This window comes from Cantharellus anzutake (assembly GCF_015039405.1).
Source record: "Cantharellus anzutake strain C23 chromosome Unknown EI90scaffold_206, whole genome shotgun sequence".
Taxonomy (NCBI): Eukaryota; Fungi; Basidiomycota; class Agaricomycetes; order Cantharellales; family Hydnaceae; genus Cantharellus; species Cantharellus anzutake.
This window is the reverse complement of record NW_024067156.1, coordinates 31,237-47,661: the sequence shown is the minus strand read 5'-3', so window position 1 is coordinate 47,661 and position 16,425 is coordinate 31,237. Positions and strand designations below refer to the sequence as shown.

The following is a 16,425-nucleotide window of genomic DNA, read 5'->3' as shown; positions in this document are numbered from 1 at the left end:
TTCATCCTGAACACTTTGCGCCAAAACTCTGCCTCAGATAGCTGCAGAGAAGGGAGGAGTAAGAGCGTCGAAAAGTCAGGAAGATGAGGATCGCAGCCGGCAAGACACAGACGTGGCCTATGGATAAGAAGCGTACGGCTTGTATATATAATCCAAGTAGCGTGTAACTTGTGGTAAAAGCAAGCCACAGCCGGTTGGCACCGGTACGCAGCGACGCGAGCTGTATGTGTCCTCCAGCCATGGACGACTAGGATACAATATTGAATCTTGATACGTTGCAAGCTTGATTGACGTAGTTTACAGGTACACACAACCGTCAAACCAGGCTATAAGTGGGGACTCGGATTCATGGAGGTTCATTGGGCACGCGGGCGAAGGTACACATTGACGTATCCAAATCTTCGAGAAATTCAATCTCGCGAGCAGTTAAGTTACCGGTCTCAATGTTCGTGCGAGAGTGAAGTCCCTAAAAATGCATTACTGATGAGATGTTTGATGCATAATTGAGTGAAAATACCTTCGTTGGGGCAGCAATGTTTAACGGCGCTGTTGGCATGCCAAACTGGAGGCCTGGATTCAGCTCCCATGTTCGATTCTGCATCAAAAAGAACGCATCAAATACCATCCCAAACCAAAACAAGCGTCTAAGCAAGGACTCACAAGGTTTCTTTTAGGTTCCGCGGGGAGCTCCCAGTCCAGTGACGCAGGGGAAGTCGCGCGCGACTCTGATGCGGAGCCAGAATCGGAAAGGAAACCTTGAAAGCCTCTTCCAACTGTTTCTACGAGCTAAGTCGTACACCACCCTGGTTCAGACGATTAAGTTCGCCGGTGAAGTCGAAGTTTTTCTTGCCAGTGTCGTCCTCATGCACATGGTCGCCTTCTTCATCTGAATATGTTTTCATAACTGATCCCAGACGGCGCAGTGACCGTGAGGGAAAAATGAGGGCCTGGCAATGAACCAGGAGAGGAGTTTGAGTCCGAAGTTGTAACCGGTAGAGACGAGTGAAGGTGGCATAGGGGGCTGAGGGATAGAAAGCGTATCATCCAACGATCGTGTTGTATCTTGGTCGCGGCTAGGACGCACAGTTTTCCGAGTCACACGTTTGGGCCCACCCCTTCGCCTCCAGGGGTAAGAGGTATATGAGTTGGTGCTACAGGTGTGGCGGTCGTGAGCTGAATCGATGGAACGATCCGAGCGAGCAGTTGCCGGAGTAAGCAACGCGACGACGGCAACGTGCCTCAATGCCGGGTACCTCAGCTGCAAATACATAACGTCAGAATAATAGGTCTCGCCATCACAAGTGGATATCTCACCATTTTTCTGGTCCCACGGCAGCGTGGTTGCTGGGGTGAGCACCGCGACGGCGGCAGTGTGCCTCAGCACTGGGAGCCTCAACTGTAAATATAAGTGCACGTTGATGTCAGAATAATAAACATCGCGATCCTAAGCGAGTATCTTACCATTTTTCTGAACCAATAGCAACGCCATTGCTGGGTCATGCAGCCCGATGACAGCAGCATGCCCCAGCGCGGGGAGCCCCAGCTGTAAAGTACGATAATGTCAGAATAACAAACCACACTGATTCTAGGTGCAATATCTCACCGTTTGTCTCGGACCCAGTTGCTGGGGCACGGGCACGCAATGGGGCGCCAGTCAGGCGGATGGCAGACGCGGCAATGTCCGCTACCTTATTGTGTCGGCCTAGACTAGTGGGGTGATGGACATCTGGTCCAGTAATTTGCCTATCCTTGTCTACCCTCGTGTGTCCATCCATCCTTGTCTGGCCTCTCGTCCATCATCCATCCATCCCTTTCGCCCTTCCCTCAACAATGCTCCAGCCCCCCTCGAGACCGTCAGTTCGCACTTTATCGTTGCCACATGTTATCACCCAGCTAATGTATCTTCTGTCATAGATCAACCTCGGTATGCATCAGCTCCTTTACACGCCTCTCAAGCCGACGCATGCCAAACTTATGCTCACACCTGGTCCAACTGATCAGGGCCCCTCACCGTCCCTCGCATCTGGATCGGGCTCTGGCAATTGTCATCTCCTGCATGGGGCACTGCCCCTGTGTCCAGAGTCAAGTCGGAGATGAACCAGCACTATCTTCATGGATTCACGACTTTTGGTGCGCCGAGCACACCTACACCATCCGTGTTCACTCACTGAATCCACTGCTCTGTAGATATGGCAAGTATATTTTGACTCCTATCTCTTCAATCCTAGCGTTTGTTCATCAAAAATATTCTTTACTTTGCGTGTCGGCGTCGATTAGGGTACGAACACTTTGTTTCACCGTGTACCTCGTGTTTTTTTTTTCCCTGATTCTCCTATCCGTCTCCTACGATCACAGCCGACCACTATGGCTCTGCAGAGTTAATCTTTGGCCAATTTCGTCGAGCCTTATTGTCAGCGGATAACAATATCTTCGGTGAGGATGAAATAACCTTTCGGCGAAGCAGACGACTGCCATTACATCCACCACTCTGCGCTACAAAATGGTGCATATTCATGGAATCTCACATCCCATACACCCGTTCCCGAGTAGAGGACGCTGTGCGTGAACGTATGCGCAGAACCATGGGGGACACGATTGACATACTTCAAGTACACTGGCAACATTACGACAACTCCGACTATGTCAATGTGTTCCGATACCTGGTTGATATTAAACGTGATGGCGAGCTCAAGGTCAGGGCTTTAGGCCTCGTCAACTTTGACTCTCAACATGTCAACGAAATCTGCGAAACTATCGGTCCCGGTGAACTTCTTACTAATCAAGTGCAGGTGGGTGACCAGTTTATTACCGCCGGAACTGATTGAGCCTATATCCACTAGTTCTCTTTAATCGATGTCCGGCCACTCTATGACATGGCCGCTGTATGTAAAAAACATGGCGTTAAGCTCCTGACATATGGCACATTGGTACGCCCGGCCTGCTTTTTTCGTGTTGATCATATCTAATCTAATGATTGGCGAATCACGTTTTAGTGCGGTGGATTCCTTTCTGATCCCTGGTTAGGGAAGCCTCAACCAGACCCATATAAGGATAAAATAACTCCATCTCAGCGGAAGGTAAGCTCAAAGCTCATCCTTGTCTCACCCATTTCGTTGATGGTTCGTTCAGTATCTCGATGTCATCACCGATGGATGGGGAACATGGGATCTCTTTCAAGCTTTGCTCACAAGCCTTCGAACGATTGCAGATCGCCATGGGGGCCTGAGTATTGCGAACGTAGCTACTCGTTGGGTGCTGGATCATCCTTTTGTAGGAGCTGTTATTGTTGGTAAGTGCTCCCAAGTTCCGTGCTCCAACATCAAGCTTCTTCAGTCTTTCATGTGGTTCTGGCTTCTTTAGCTGACCCCTCCCTTTTGGCCTGCTAATTCACGCATGGACGCATTCTTGGGTCCTTTCTTTGAGTCTTCCATACACTGATGGCCTCATGATCGACTTGAACTGACACACATGGACATCCACTGTAGGTGCCCGACTTGGAGTAGCCCAGCATCGTGAAGACAATGCCCGGACCATCATGACTAGTTTCCATCTAACGGCTGAAGACAATCAAATCATCTCAAACGTCTTAGCACGGTCCAATGGCCCGAGGCTCATCCACACGATGGGAGATTGCGGTGCAGAGTACCGTTAAAGCCAGACTCGTACCAGAGTTAATCAATGTCGCCTTGACTGAAGTGTCCAGTCACAATGCCATAGATGCGACTCCAGTCAACAGTGAGGATGAGTCCCTAGTTCCCTGTGACAGAACCGAAGAATCTAGCGACCGTTTGAGCACCCAAGTCACCGATAAACCAAACATTTCAGTCTGGGACCAGTGGCGAGTCCCACGCTAGCGTGCATGGCGAAGCGGCTGAGCAACATTCTGTGCCTGAGTACGATGAAGGACATGGTAATTCTGCCCAAGAAAGACCCAGACAAGGTCTTAAGCTTAAGCACGAATCGGAGTGCGGGCGATGAGCCAGCCCGAGTGCGTGAACCTAAGGGACCCAGCACATACGTCGCATAATCGCTCTGTTTGATGCCGTACGCAATCAGAGGGCTACAGTAAACCTAAATCCACCCCAACGCTTTGGTCTCACGTGAGTGTGGGAGCCAGCCACAATCGGACTGAACAACTGACTCCCCCTTGTCTACTTTACTGCCTGGGAACCTTCGTACATGATGCGCACGTCTATTGATGTGTTCAGCCTCCAATGTCACCGTTTGATATGGTACAGACAGACCTTTGTTCCCAGGTTGTGACTCGATACTCTACTTATTGCGATAGTTGACATATTCGGTGAGCGCTCATTTACAACCTTTGACATCATGCCTGACCCATGCAATGCCCTTGCCCTCCTTCCACAACGCTCTAGGATACTACACGAAGGCTCCCTCATTGTGTCCCAGCATCAGCAAAAAATTGTTATGCTCCTGAGTGCTCCAGAGTATCGAGAGCACTGGGAGAATCAGGAGGAGATTGGCCGGTCCAGGAACAGCCCATTTCCTCCGGAGTTGGCTAGGTACTCCAGGGCACTCCCAGGAGGGCCTGGAGCATTGCTTTGTGCACAAACATATCCAGTAAATACAATTTAAATGCTTCAAAGTGTATAGGGGTGAGAAGCTTCTGGGAGCTCCTGGAGCATTTGAAAATGAAAAGGAAAAAAAAAAAGAGGGAAGATCCCCCATGAATACCTCCTACCACAAGACTAACACAACAAGACACTGCTTAACATTTAGATCAAACACTTTACTATATATCAAGGACACTGAGACTCACCAATACACAATCAAAATTTATGGCCTGATATATGATTAATCTGGCAACTTAATCACTTTCGGGCTGGCAGAATATGGGGGAGGGGGAAATGGGGGAGAATGAGGGGGGGAAATGAGGGGGAGAATGAGGGGAGAATGAGGGGGGGAATGAGGGGGGGATATAGAGGGAAATGAGGAAATTTTGAAAAATAGGGACTTCTAAAAAGTTGAAAAAAATAATTAGGGAAAAAATCAAAAAAAAAATTCAGGAACTGTAGTGCCTTTGAAGTGCTTTCAGGATATATAATTATTTGCAAAATCGAGGAAGAAATGATGGAGAAAAATGGAAAATACTTTCAGAGACCCGAGAAATAATGAGAACTGAATTGATGGGAAAGTCTGAAAATTGAATAGGGAAGTGAGGGGAAGCTTTGTAGCATTGTTATTTTCTGCTGTTCTAATTTTTCCTGATTGTTCTTGGTCTCACTCCCAGCTGCTACTGGATACTCCTGGATACTCCTGGAAGCTCCTGGGAGGGTCCAGGAGCAGCTAATGGAAAATACTTTTGGAGACCCAAGAACTGAATTGATGGGAAAGTCTGAAAATTGAATAGGAAAGTGAGGGGAAGCCTTGTAGCATTGTTATTTTCTGTTGTTCTGATTTTTCCCGATTCTTCTTGGTCTCATTCCCAGCTGCTCCTCAATACTCCAGGAAGCTCCTGAAAGCTCCTGGGAGGGTCCAGGAGCAGCTGGGAGTGAGACCAAGAAGAATCAGGAAAAATCAGAACAGCAGAAAATAACAATGCTTACAAGGCTTCCCCTCACTTTCCTATTCAATTTTCAGACTTTCCCATCAATTCAGTTCTCATTATTTCTTGGGTCTCTGAAAGTATTTTCCATTTTTCTCCATCATTTCTTCCTCAATTTTGCAAATAATTATATGTCCTGAAAGCACTTTAAAGGCACTATAGTTCCTGAATTTTTTTTTTGATTTTTCCCTAAATTTTTTTTTTCAACTTTTTAGAGACCAAAATTTCCCTCCCACTGCTCCTGGCACATTACATACTCCTCACCACTCCCAGCTGCTCCTGAACCCCCTCCCAGGAGAACACTATTGGCTCCAGGAGTGCCCAATCTGCTGTTTTGTCTCCCACATGCTCCAGCCACTCTTGATGCTCCGGAGCATAACGGACTTTTGCTGATGCACTGCCGTCACATCTCTGGCGGCAACTCCCTTGACTGCAGCCACTTGTCTTTGAAAACTGTTCACGCAACCCCACATCTCATAACACCCTTTGCGTTCTGCCCAACCACCCCCCGGATATTTCTTAGGAAGTTTCTCTTTTGTATTTAACTGGAGACGACCAGAGACGTTCAGTGTGTTGCTGGTGTATCGTGGTTAAAGCAACCCCTTCAGCACATCAATCCTCCCCTTCAACATGCGAGGGAAGTGCCGACAGACTGCAATGGCTGACTTGCACATGACCTTGGTTTCGGCACTCTATAGACAACCTTAGTGCTGGTACGTAAAAAGTGGTTCAAAGACATATCCCATCGTGTTAACATGGTGCCAACATTCAATAGCAAGGGCTGATTCAGGATTATGGAAGACCCTAATCACTGCCTCCGTGTTACCTGGGATCGCAGTGAACGAATGATCCCTGCCATCGCAAAAACGCAATATGGTAACCATCGCACACTTCTTCCACTTGTTTCTCCTTACTATTGGATGAGCAATGCTCTTACAAGGTACTCACGAATAAGGCGATTTGTTTGAAGGGTCAATTATACCATCATGTCATGTAATGTGGCATGGGATTACCCTGAGATCCCAACAGACCCCTCGTTCCTTCATCACGATTATTCTGACTATGATATGGATGCCGAGTTCTGGCTAGGGGAGAATGAATGGACATTGCATGCCCAGTTCGTACGGCATGATCCCCAGGCTGTGTTCATCATGCATTCGTTTGGCCCTACGTCATGGATGGATTTGGCTTTTCTTTTCTCCAGGATTCCATGCCTGCCATCACCCCTTATCGGACCATGACACACTTTCAACAAGTGTCCCCCTCATGGTTGCAAAGGAGTTCCCTGGCCTGGCGTTGCCTGTTTCTTTGAGCCATCATTGGCACAACCCAAAGGAGATGGATGTCAGGGGACGTGCGTGCTCGCGCAAGATGCTCCGATAACCTAGTTGTGATTAAAGCCGGGGGAAAGGGATGTCCCCATCTTAGGGTCAGCTATATACATGTAGAGTCCGGCAATAAGGAAACCAAATGGATTGCCGATAGAATCACATGATCATAGAATGTTCCAGAACAATGCCGGAGATGATCCGGGTCACCGGGGCTTAGGTAAGCAGAGTAGACGGGAATTACCGGCATACTTCCCACACGCATACACGCAGCCGGCATAGGGTCCAGGGTCATTGCTGATCCCTGACAATGGACAGGTGGCTGAGCTACTTGGTGAATGCATGTCAGGACTTCCAGATTAAATTCACAATGGAAGAACTTTATCGATGGTTCAAGGATTTGCAAGGGTGGTGTCAGAGACCAGATTGAGACAAAGGAATGTCTCCATGGCAGAGGGCTTCGGCCTCAGTGACTTATGCCAGGAGCGCTGTGCCAAGTAACACGTCCATGCCCTAACTTACTAACTGGCAACCAGAACTAACAGGGGGTAAACTCTAGTCAATTTTATGTAACCTATGTACAAGTTGAGTATATATAGTTACAATGAGGGTGGGCCTGTAAATGGTGGGGCCAAGCAGAGTGGAGCTAACGGAGTTAAACATTAGCCGATTGAATATTACCAACGAGTTGGGTTACGGGGTTAGCAGGATGGTAGGCGATAACCCAGAAATGGAAAGGAGGGATAGGCCTGAAAGGTGGACTTGCAGGGCAAGCGAGTGTATTGCCCAGCGGAGGTGGGAGTGCACTAGCAGACGTCAGAGCTGTCTGGAAGCCTTCAGGGCTCCATACTTAGGGAGGCATAGGTAATAAATTGAAAAGAGGGGGTGGTGACCATCGAGGGATACCGAGGTGATTGCAGAATATGGGAGCTCTGAGGTTAGTGAGGAAGGAGTGGAGGTAGTCTGGAGACTTCGGAGGTAGTGGAAGTCGATGGCCGAGTATGGATATGACAGGTGGATAGAACTATCGCATCGAATGTTCCTGGTCGCACTTACCATCATCACTGGCCATCGCCTCCTGTCGTTCCCTACCTTGAGGTCCATGCTGGGTGCAATCTTCAATGCTTCAGTGTCCTGCATCCTCCAGTGATGTGAAGGGCTTGTTTTGTTGAAGCTGTGGATAATTTTTGGCCATCCACTCCCTCATTCGGACCTCCAGTGGCTTTGGTGGTGCTTTTTGTTTGAGTGTGGCCAAGTGCGCTTTTTCTTCATGCCAGCTTGTTATTTCTGCCTTCTGTGAGTTGTTGAACACTTTCCACCGCTCCTTAGCCTCTTCCTTCCATCGTTCCAACTCTTGCTCATTTAATTTTCTCTGAGCGTGCTCTGCTTGGTCCCTCAAGAAACCATCATGTGTCACAACTTGGCCAAATGTCCCTTTAATGCATCCACCATCCTCCTTCGACTTCTCTGCTTCTTCCCGCGCTAAGAGCTGTGTCTGAGCTTTAGACACATACATTCCCCCTAATGCCAACTGGGCATTTGCCGCATCCACTGCATCAACAGCTCTCTCCACCAACACTTGGGCCTTCCAAAACTCATGCCGCATTTCTTGGTTTTCTTGCACTAATTCAAGGCAAGTCTTGGATCCTGAGTCACAATTGTCTGCGAGATCCCATTTAATTGGGGGTAGATGTCAGAGACCAGATTCGAGACGAGGGAGTGTCTCCATAGCGGAGGGCTTCGGCCTCAGCGACTTCTGCCAAGAGCGCTGTGCCTAGTGACATGTCTGTGCCCTAACTTACTGACTGGCAATCAGAACCTAAGGGGGGGTAACTCTAGTTGATTTTATTACTGGAGTGTAACCTATGTACAAGCGGGATATATATATGGTTACAGCGAAGACGGGTCTGCAATTGGTGGAGCCAAACGGAGCGGAGCTAACGGGGTTAAACATTAGCCGACTGAATATTACCGACGAGTCGGGTTGCGGGGTTAGCGGAAAGGCAGGCGATAACCCAGAAGCGATAAGCCTGAAGGTGGGCTCTGCAGGGCAGGTGATTGTATTGCCCAGCGGAGGTGGGGGTGCGCTAGCGGACGTCGGAGCTGTCCGGAAGTCTTCGGGGCTCCGTACTTAGGGAGGCATAGGTAATAAATTGAAATGAGGGGGTGGTGACCATCGAGGGGTACCGAGAGGATTGCGGAATACGGGAGCTCCGAGGTTAGTGAAGGAGGAGCAGAGTTAGACCGGAGGGAATGGAGGGACCAGAAGTCGATGGCCGGGGATGGATATGACAGTAGATCACTAAGTTGGCCATATGCACATTCAGGAAGTTTGAATGTTGAATGGAGAGGTGAGGAGGACACAATGGAATTTGTGGATGAAGAAAATGACATAATATGTTCTAGGTCATTGATGGCACGCTTCTTTGCTCGGGCATGAGCTGGGGGAAAGGTAAGAGTCTCATTGGGGCTGATGGTGGTATTCTCGGTGCTGAACATTGTACACCCGGTGCCAGAAGATTGTGGTGATGCATGGAGATTGTGGGTTGGGGTGTTTGTGATTGAGAGACAGCAAGCAAGGTGCGATTGATGATTGGTCGGTCACTCTCATCATCACTAACCTCATTGTCTGGAACATTACTTCCACCTAGGTACATTCCAACATCCTGCAAGTTGTCCATTGGTGAAGGTGTGCATTCCCATTGGTATTTATGAGACATCAGCTGACTGTGAAAGTGCATAATGTGCTTAACAGGTGAGGCCACAGGGAGAGGAAGATCTCCTTGGGTGGAATGTTCAATACTCGGTGCAAGTTGTTCTGGGTGGATGACACTTGGGTTGACTGGATAGATGCCAGTTACGTGGAAGCTGGTGATAATGTGAGCTGGGGTTATGGTGTCTGTCCATGCTTGACCGAAGACTGATAGAAATGAGGATTTGTTTAGCTTCCTTGGGTAGTTTCGTAAATTAAAAGCGTCGTGCTCCTTTGAGAAGCCCCGCTTTAAGAGGGAGAATATAACAACATCAAGCCCCTGGAGAACGTGTGTTGTGTGTGCAGGATAACATATAACAACAATGTTGTGGTTGCATGCATATGTTATGAAGTCCAGACTGTAATGTGAGTTATGTCCATCCACTACCAGGAGACGGTAGCAGCCAGCTGTCAGGGCACGGCCTAACCGGCTACCCTGACCCCCTATGCCAGAAGGGAGTTGCCGTCAGACGATCCAGAGTGATCCGAAGAACGCAGGTAATCTCGCTTAGCTCTCGCTTAGCATCCTGCTTCTATCTTCCGTCCACATGTCACCCCTTTCCCACACCTCGCTTACGATTACCTGAATGAATAGTTATCTTTTCATGTCATCATTCTATCGGCTGTTCTTTATCTCGTTTGTAGCCGCACTCTAGTGGATAGCGGTATCCATGTATATAAGCCCTATCTCTGCTGAAGGTGGCGCTTCAGCGTTAACAACGACTAGGATTCTCGGGAACACCTTTATCGTCGTGAACTGACACGCAGTCCCTGACACCAGCAGCCTTGTGTTGTGTAGACTCATTCAAGGTTTGAAGCCAGTCTAAGCCAATCTCATTGTCTGTCCACTCCTTTTCCGATACAGTGACTCTAGAACACAAAAATATGAACACACATTCCATGTAATGAATGGGTAACTTACATGGCCTGCAAAGGATTATCCTTCAACCACTTTGAATTAACATTCTGCCCCTTAAAAATAACAACCAGAGGCACTGAAGTGCCATCTGCACAGACAGTCACAATCACACTGACATTCTTGCGATTCTGTCAGGGATCAGCCCCTGACCCCGCTGTCAGGGCACCCAACCACACCCCAGAACCACCTTCCCAGACTTCCCCCACTCCCCAGACCTCCCCATCCCTACATACCTCTCACAACTTCAGCCCGCATGTGAGCCTGCGGGAAAAATCACGTGGGTTAAGGCGAGCAACTCGCCTTAACCCATGTGACACCTTTTCCGAGTCGCAGGAACATGCTCGGCTTCTACCCGGAGTCACGTTATGAACTGTACAGTACACTTCCTTTTTATAGTAGCCAAGCGGGGAATAGGGAAACTTACCCTTCTTCTCAACTCAATCCCCGCTTAGGCAAGTTGTAGTTACCCTCTGTAATACATGACAACTCAATCCCCGCTTAGTCCCTTCAGTGAGTTTGAGGAGCTGAGGACAGGGTCTAGCGCCCAACCACCTGGAACACCGCGCACACCTAGGACTGAGGTCGGGCTGTCCCTGATCGAGGACCGAGCCCTGACAGATTCCCATCGTGTTGAATGTGTGCCCTTTTTGTCATCCTGCATGCAAAGACCTTGACCCTTTCCCCAGTCCCAAACGGGAAGCCACTCTCATCCATAGCATAGACATCCTCATGTCGGAAATTGAAATGATTATACTGAGCTTGTAATAGTTGGAACCAGTGTTGGACAGCTGTTGGATTTACAGCACTGCCCCAAGTACTTTCGAGATTGGCACTCCACTTGGGTTGAAGTCAGTCTTTGTTGCATACTAAAAACCCATCAACCCAATTTTTGCTAAGCTTGGTGAGGGATGGGTGCCATATCTGGGCAACTTCCAATGCATACTCAATTACATGATCGCGGGTTGCTGGGAATCCATGGTTGGACATAAGAAGAAGAAAGTCTACAAGTGTATCACTCTCCACCTGATTCAACCATGACTGGTTTATTGAGGCTTCAAGGTGACTTTTCCCACCATTGAGCCTCTGCATGAATGTTGGATAGGACACTCCACAATTGGAAGCATGTTCCCGAGCACTGGCCGCTTTTTCACCCTTCTGCTTTGCACATAGAATCTCAGTTCTGTATGAAGTCAGGGTTTTCTGCATGTGCAGCTCTGTTGCCTCAGCTGCAAGATGCCTACAGCGCTCTAAGGAGTCCGCATGCTGGGCCATTTGACAAAACAAGCAAGCAAGGCAATATTGGCTCCAGGAGAGGCAGGATTGGTGATTAACTTTTTGATTGTTTGGGTAACACGGATGAAAATTATGCTTCTGACTTAGGTTCCATACAAACCCTAACACAAATAACACTGGCCTTTTGCCCACTGCCTACATGGATGGCTGTTGGTGAGATGAAGGCTGCAACATGAGGCTGGGGTGGTTAAGTTGCAAACATGGTGACTCTTCGCATTCAAGTTTCTCATGTTTCACCGATTTTTTCCTTTATTTCATGCCTGCTTGACACCAAATTTGGTACATGAGTAGTCCTAGCAACCACCTATATCCATGCCGAATCTCACCACATATGATAAAGAACTGAACAAGTTAGGTGATTGTTTCTCATTTGGGGGTGTGTCTCATTCGGGGGTGAATAACTGTACAAGGAGATAAGACAGAGGAGGAGGTCAAAGTCTGGAGGCGGAGATGTGACTGGAGTTCCAGAGGTGGAGGTGTGATGGGGTTCCAGTACAGGAGTCCGGAGCTGGAGGTATGAGGTTGGGATTGGACCCGGAGTAAACCGGAGTTGGACCGGAGGTAGTGTTGGATGTTGTGTTGGAGCCAGAGGTAGAGTGGGCTCTCAACAACCAACAGGGGGAGGAGGTGGAGGATGTGGAGTTCTGGAGGAGGAGATGGAGGTCCAGAAACAGGAGTGGAGGTCCGGAGTTGTATGGATATGACAACAATGGTGTGTATGATTATCATGGTGTTAAGCAGTAACTGGAAGTTGCCGCTTAGCCACATGACTCTATGTACACTGTTGTTACATCAGACTCAGGGTTCGGGGCTATTGTGAATCGCAGTAGTGATGGAACTGGTATAAAGTACGGTGGGAGGAAACAGTAAAAATTGGGATGAAACCGAGCGGTCCTGTCAGAGAACATCATAGAGGAGATTATATAAGTGACAGACCTGATGTTGCCACAAATGTGCCTTGAATAAACTAATAACTGTGAATGACAGGTGTTCGGAATCAGTCAAAGCATTGTCAAGACTGAATTGTACTAGTGATGGACCCGGTACAAAGTATGGTGGGAGGAAACTAGTCAAAATCAGGATGAAAGCTGTCAGAGAACATTATAGAAGAGATTTGTAAGTGACGTACCTGAATGGTAGCCTTGATTGTGTTGGTGAATAAACTAATAACTATGAATGATAGGTTTCAGGAATTTGTTGAAGCATCAATTGCATTAGTGGAAACTAGTCCAGATGCGGATATGAGAGAATGGACCTGTCAGAGAACATTGTCGAAAGCGACTGATCCGATAGACATTCATTGGCATAGTTACTCACTTGGCACTTAGTCGTTGGGGCAACTCTTCAACTACACAATGACGGACTGGCTTTCGCCATTGACACTGGCAGAAATCATTGCAATCTGCAAAGAGTATCAGATCTACGTGTCAGATGCAGCTCGAAGGAAGTGCAAGAAGATGGTGTCTTTGATCCAAACCTTTCATGAGGATGCTTGAGTTATCTTTGAGCAACGTCGTGATTGCAAAAAGAATGCAGCTTTGCCAAATAAGAGAAAATCAGACTCACCAGTTCAAGGACCAAGGAAGAAAATGAAGAACTCTGGACCAAGTGCCAGCATCAACGGTGATGATACCATGGACAAGTCAGATGAAATAACACTCCCCTCCATAGTCAACGATAATCACATCACTACCTCTCCTGAGTTCCTCCATATACCACCCAGAATGAGCTTCGAGATTGCCAAGCAGAGTTCCTACAAGCTATCTCGCCGTCAGCAGTTCAAGAGGCTGTTTGCGCTGTATGTGCACAACTCTGCTGGGAACACGAGTGCAGTGTGGTCAATGTCAGGAATATTCCAAATGCGGGCCGTTTACAACCAGCAGATCAGGACAGACATCCCGCTCAGGTCCTTATTGCTGGCATGCTACTAGAGGAGAAGGGAGTCATTGAGGTCAAAGGGAAATGTAGTGCGATGTTGTGTGGAGCCTGTCTTCAAGATCTTCATCGCGATAAAATACCGTGGTATTCCTATCAAACAAAATGTGGATAGGCAATATACCTCATCAGCTCTCTTGCCTCACAATTCCTGAACAGCTCTTACTTTTGCTCATTTATCCCCACTGTTTCATTTTCAAAATGTACCCCAAAGGTGGAGCCCGGGATGATCCCACATGCTTACAGTCAGGCTTGCATGGAAATGTGACAAGTTACCCTATGAACACCGACGAAATTTTCAGTATGCTCCAAGGACACATGTTGCCACAGCCGATGGAGATACTTCCCTCGATTATATCAGTAACGTATGTTGGAGTCAGCAATCTCCCAAAGCATCATTTCGCATTTGGAGAAGGGTAGTGTTGGAGGTGCTTGAATGGTTGATTGAGCATAATAAATGCTTCTCCGAGTATACAGTAGACCAAGCAGTAATGGCGTCTTTACCCGAAGACGATGTGCCTCTTGAGATATTGGCTAGCATGCGTCAAGAGACAAGTTCCCATATTCTGCTTCGGGAGCATGACTCCTATGTGCCCGGTGATTGTGAGTTTACAGCACGAATCATATATGCTTGAATCTCACCTTCTTGTTTGGTATAGTCAGTGATGACTATGGCAACGTTAGTGAGGGGGCTGAACCACCTAACAAGCAGTATGGTGTGTCTGATGCTCAATATTTCTTACCAGAATGTTAGATGAAGGGGATGTTGTTCCGTTACAGTATATTGGCAGTAGCCAAACCGAGCTCACAGCAGTATCCACATCCGATCTACTTGAAGAGGGACTCACCAACCTGTCCAAAGAATCCCAGACAGAGCAGCCATACGCTGTTTGACATGGGTGGAAGTTGGTAAACGACTTTGGAAAACAGCGAGTCAACGAAGTGCCATCAGACCCTCGTTATCACATACCCAAATTCAATTTTTGGGCATTGGCTTTCCCAGTCCTGTTCCCATATGGAGAAGGTGGGATTGAAGAGCACTGTCCAGTCAAGGTGTCATTCATGGAACATATTGGTTGCTGCCTTCAGCATCATTCACGCCGGTTCCATACTCACCACTTGTTTCCATTCGTGGCATTCCATATTGAGCAGAGACGTCAGGAATTGGCCTCTGCATAAATTCAGATGGGAAGGATGGATTTTGTCACTGACACAGCTATGCTCTCTGGGGTAACCATCGATGACTTGAAAGCTGCAAGTTGTGAAGAGGCCCAGGGTATCAAAATCTCAAACCCCAGGGTACAGCGGCTAATGAAACATGTCCGAGTGTCCGCAAGTCGCATAATGGGGACAGACTCATCCCGTGCAGCAATTCGCAGCCAAGTGTGGAGCACGACACTGAAGCACGGACCTCCTAGCATCTGGCTGACTGTCAACCCAAGTGATATTCATGATCCACTGGCACAACTATTCGTAGGGAAGGAGATTGATTTGGAGGCCCTAGACAAAGTCATGAGCAACTCGATCGAACACGAGCGGGCAATTGCAAGTGATCCCTACGCTGCAGCAAAGTTTTTCCAATTCATGATTCAAACAATGTTGAGCACACTGCTGGGGATATCCGTTGCACAGCACCACATTAAACGAAAATGCCGTATACTGGGTTATATCCAAGCATATATCGGCATCGTCCAGTGTCAAAACCGAGGGACTCTGCATCTTCACATGATAATCTGGTTACAAAATGCGCCAAGTGCAGACAAGCTTCAAGAAAATTCCATTCAGAAGATTTCCGCAGCAAAATGAAAGCATACATAGAGGCAAACATCTGGGCCCACCTTCCTGGTATGGATGAGCACACGATGAAGGCAATGGAACATGAAAAGGACATCGCATTTTGTTGCCCTCCTCATCCTTACCAATCTGATTTCCACAACCTCGCCATTGCACTGGAAAGACGGTTGATGCATTCCTGTCAAATCCACACATGTAAAGCCAACCTATGCCTTCATGAAGATTGGAACACTCACAAACTGTGATGTAAACGTGGAGCACCATTTCTCTTACCTGATAGTGCTGTAGTAGACGAAAGTGGCAACTGGAAGACCCAACGCACATATGGCTATGTGAACAATTATAATCCTCACCTCCTGGTTTTCATGCGGTGCAACCATGATATTAAGCTCCTCACCAATGGGGAAGATAAAAGAATGTTTGCTAGTACATCACCAAGTACGCAACAAAAGCCCAGACAAAGTTAGCAAACAGCTCGGCACTATTGGCACAGAGGCTCACTTACCACTTCACCAAGGACGAGCATATCAGTAGTATCCGTGATCAAAACCGTAAACTGGTGTTCCGTTGCATAAATTCGCTCAATAGGGACATGCAGCAGTCAGGACCTCAGGTGATGGCATACCTTATGGGTTGGGGCGATACATTCAAATCCCACTACTATGTTCCGTTATACTGGACCTCATTTTCGTGCCTGATACTGCGTCAATGGCCTGAGCTACGATACACATCATGGTAAGTGGAATGATAAAGGTTGAAGTAAAATCTTTGACAAACCCGTTAATTATTAGCCAACCTCCATGCGATCAAGGGTCAACAGTTGAGGCCACACAAAGCA

The 16,425-nt window shown here is 47.8% G+C and overlaps 1 protein-coding gene across 1 annotated transcript; it reads left to right on the top strand.

The window, feature by feature from the left end:
* Positions 1-13,213: 13,213 nt before the first annotated feature.
* Positions 13,214-14,687, top strand: EI90DRAFT_3023371 (uncharacterized protein; the record flags this gene model as incomplete). The annotated part of the gene is made up of 7 exons (XM_039057865.1): positions 13,214-13,318; positions 13,388-13,656; positions 13,692-13,825; positions 14,008-14,158; positions 14,209-14,396; positions 14,453-14,509; positions 14,548-14,687. 7 exons carry the CDS (start codon positions 13,214-13,216, stop codon positions 14,685-14,687), a joined length of 1,044 nt encoding a protein of 347 aa, XP_038907876.1.
* Between the last annotated feature and the right edge of the window lie 1,738 nt (positions 14,688-16,425).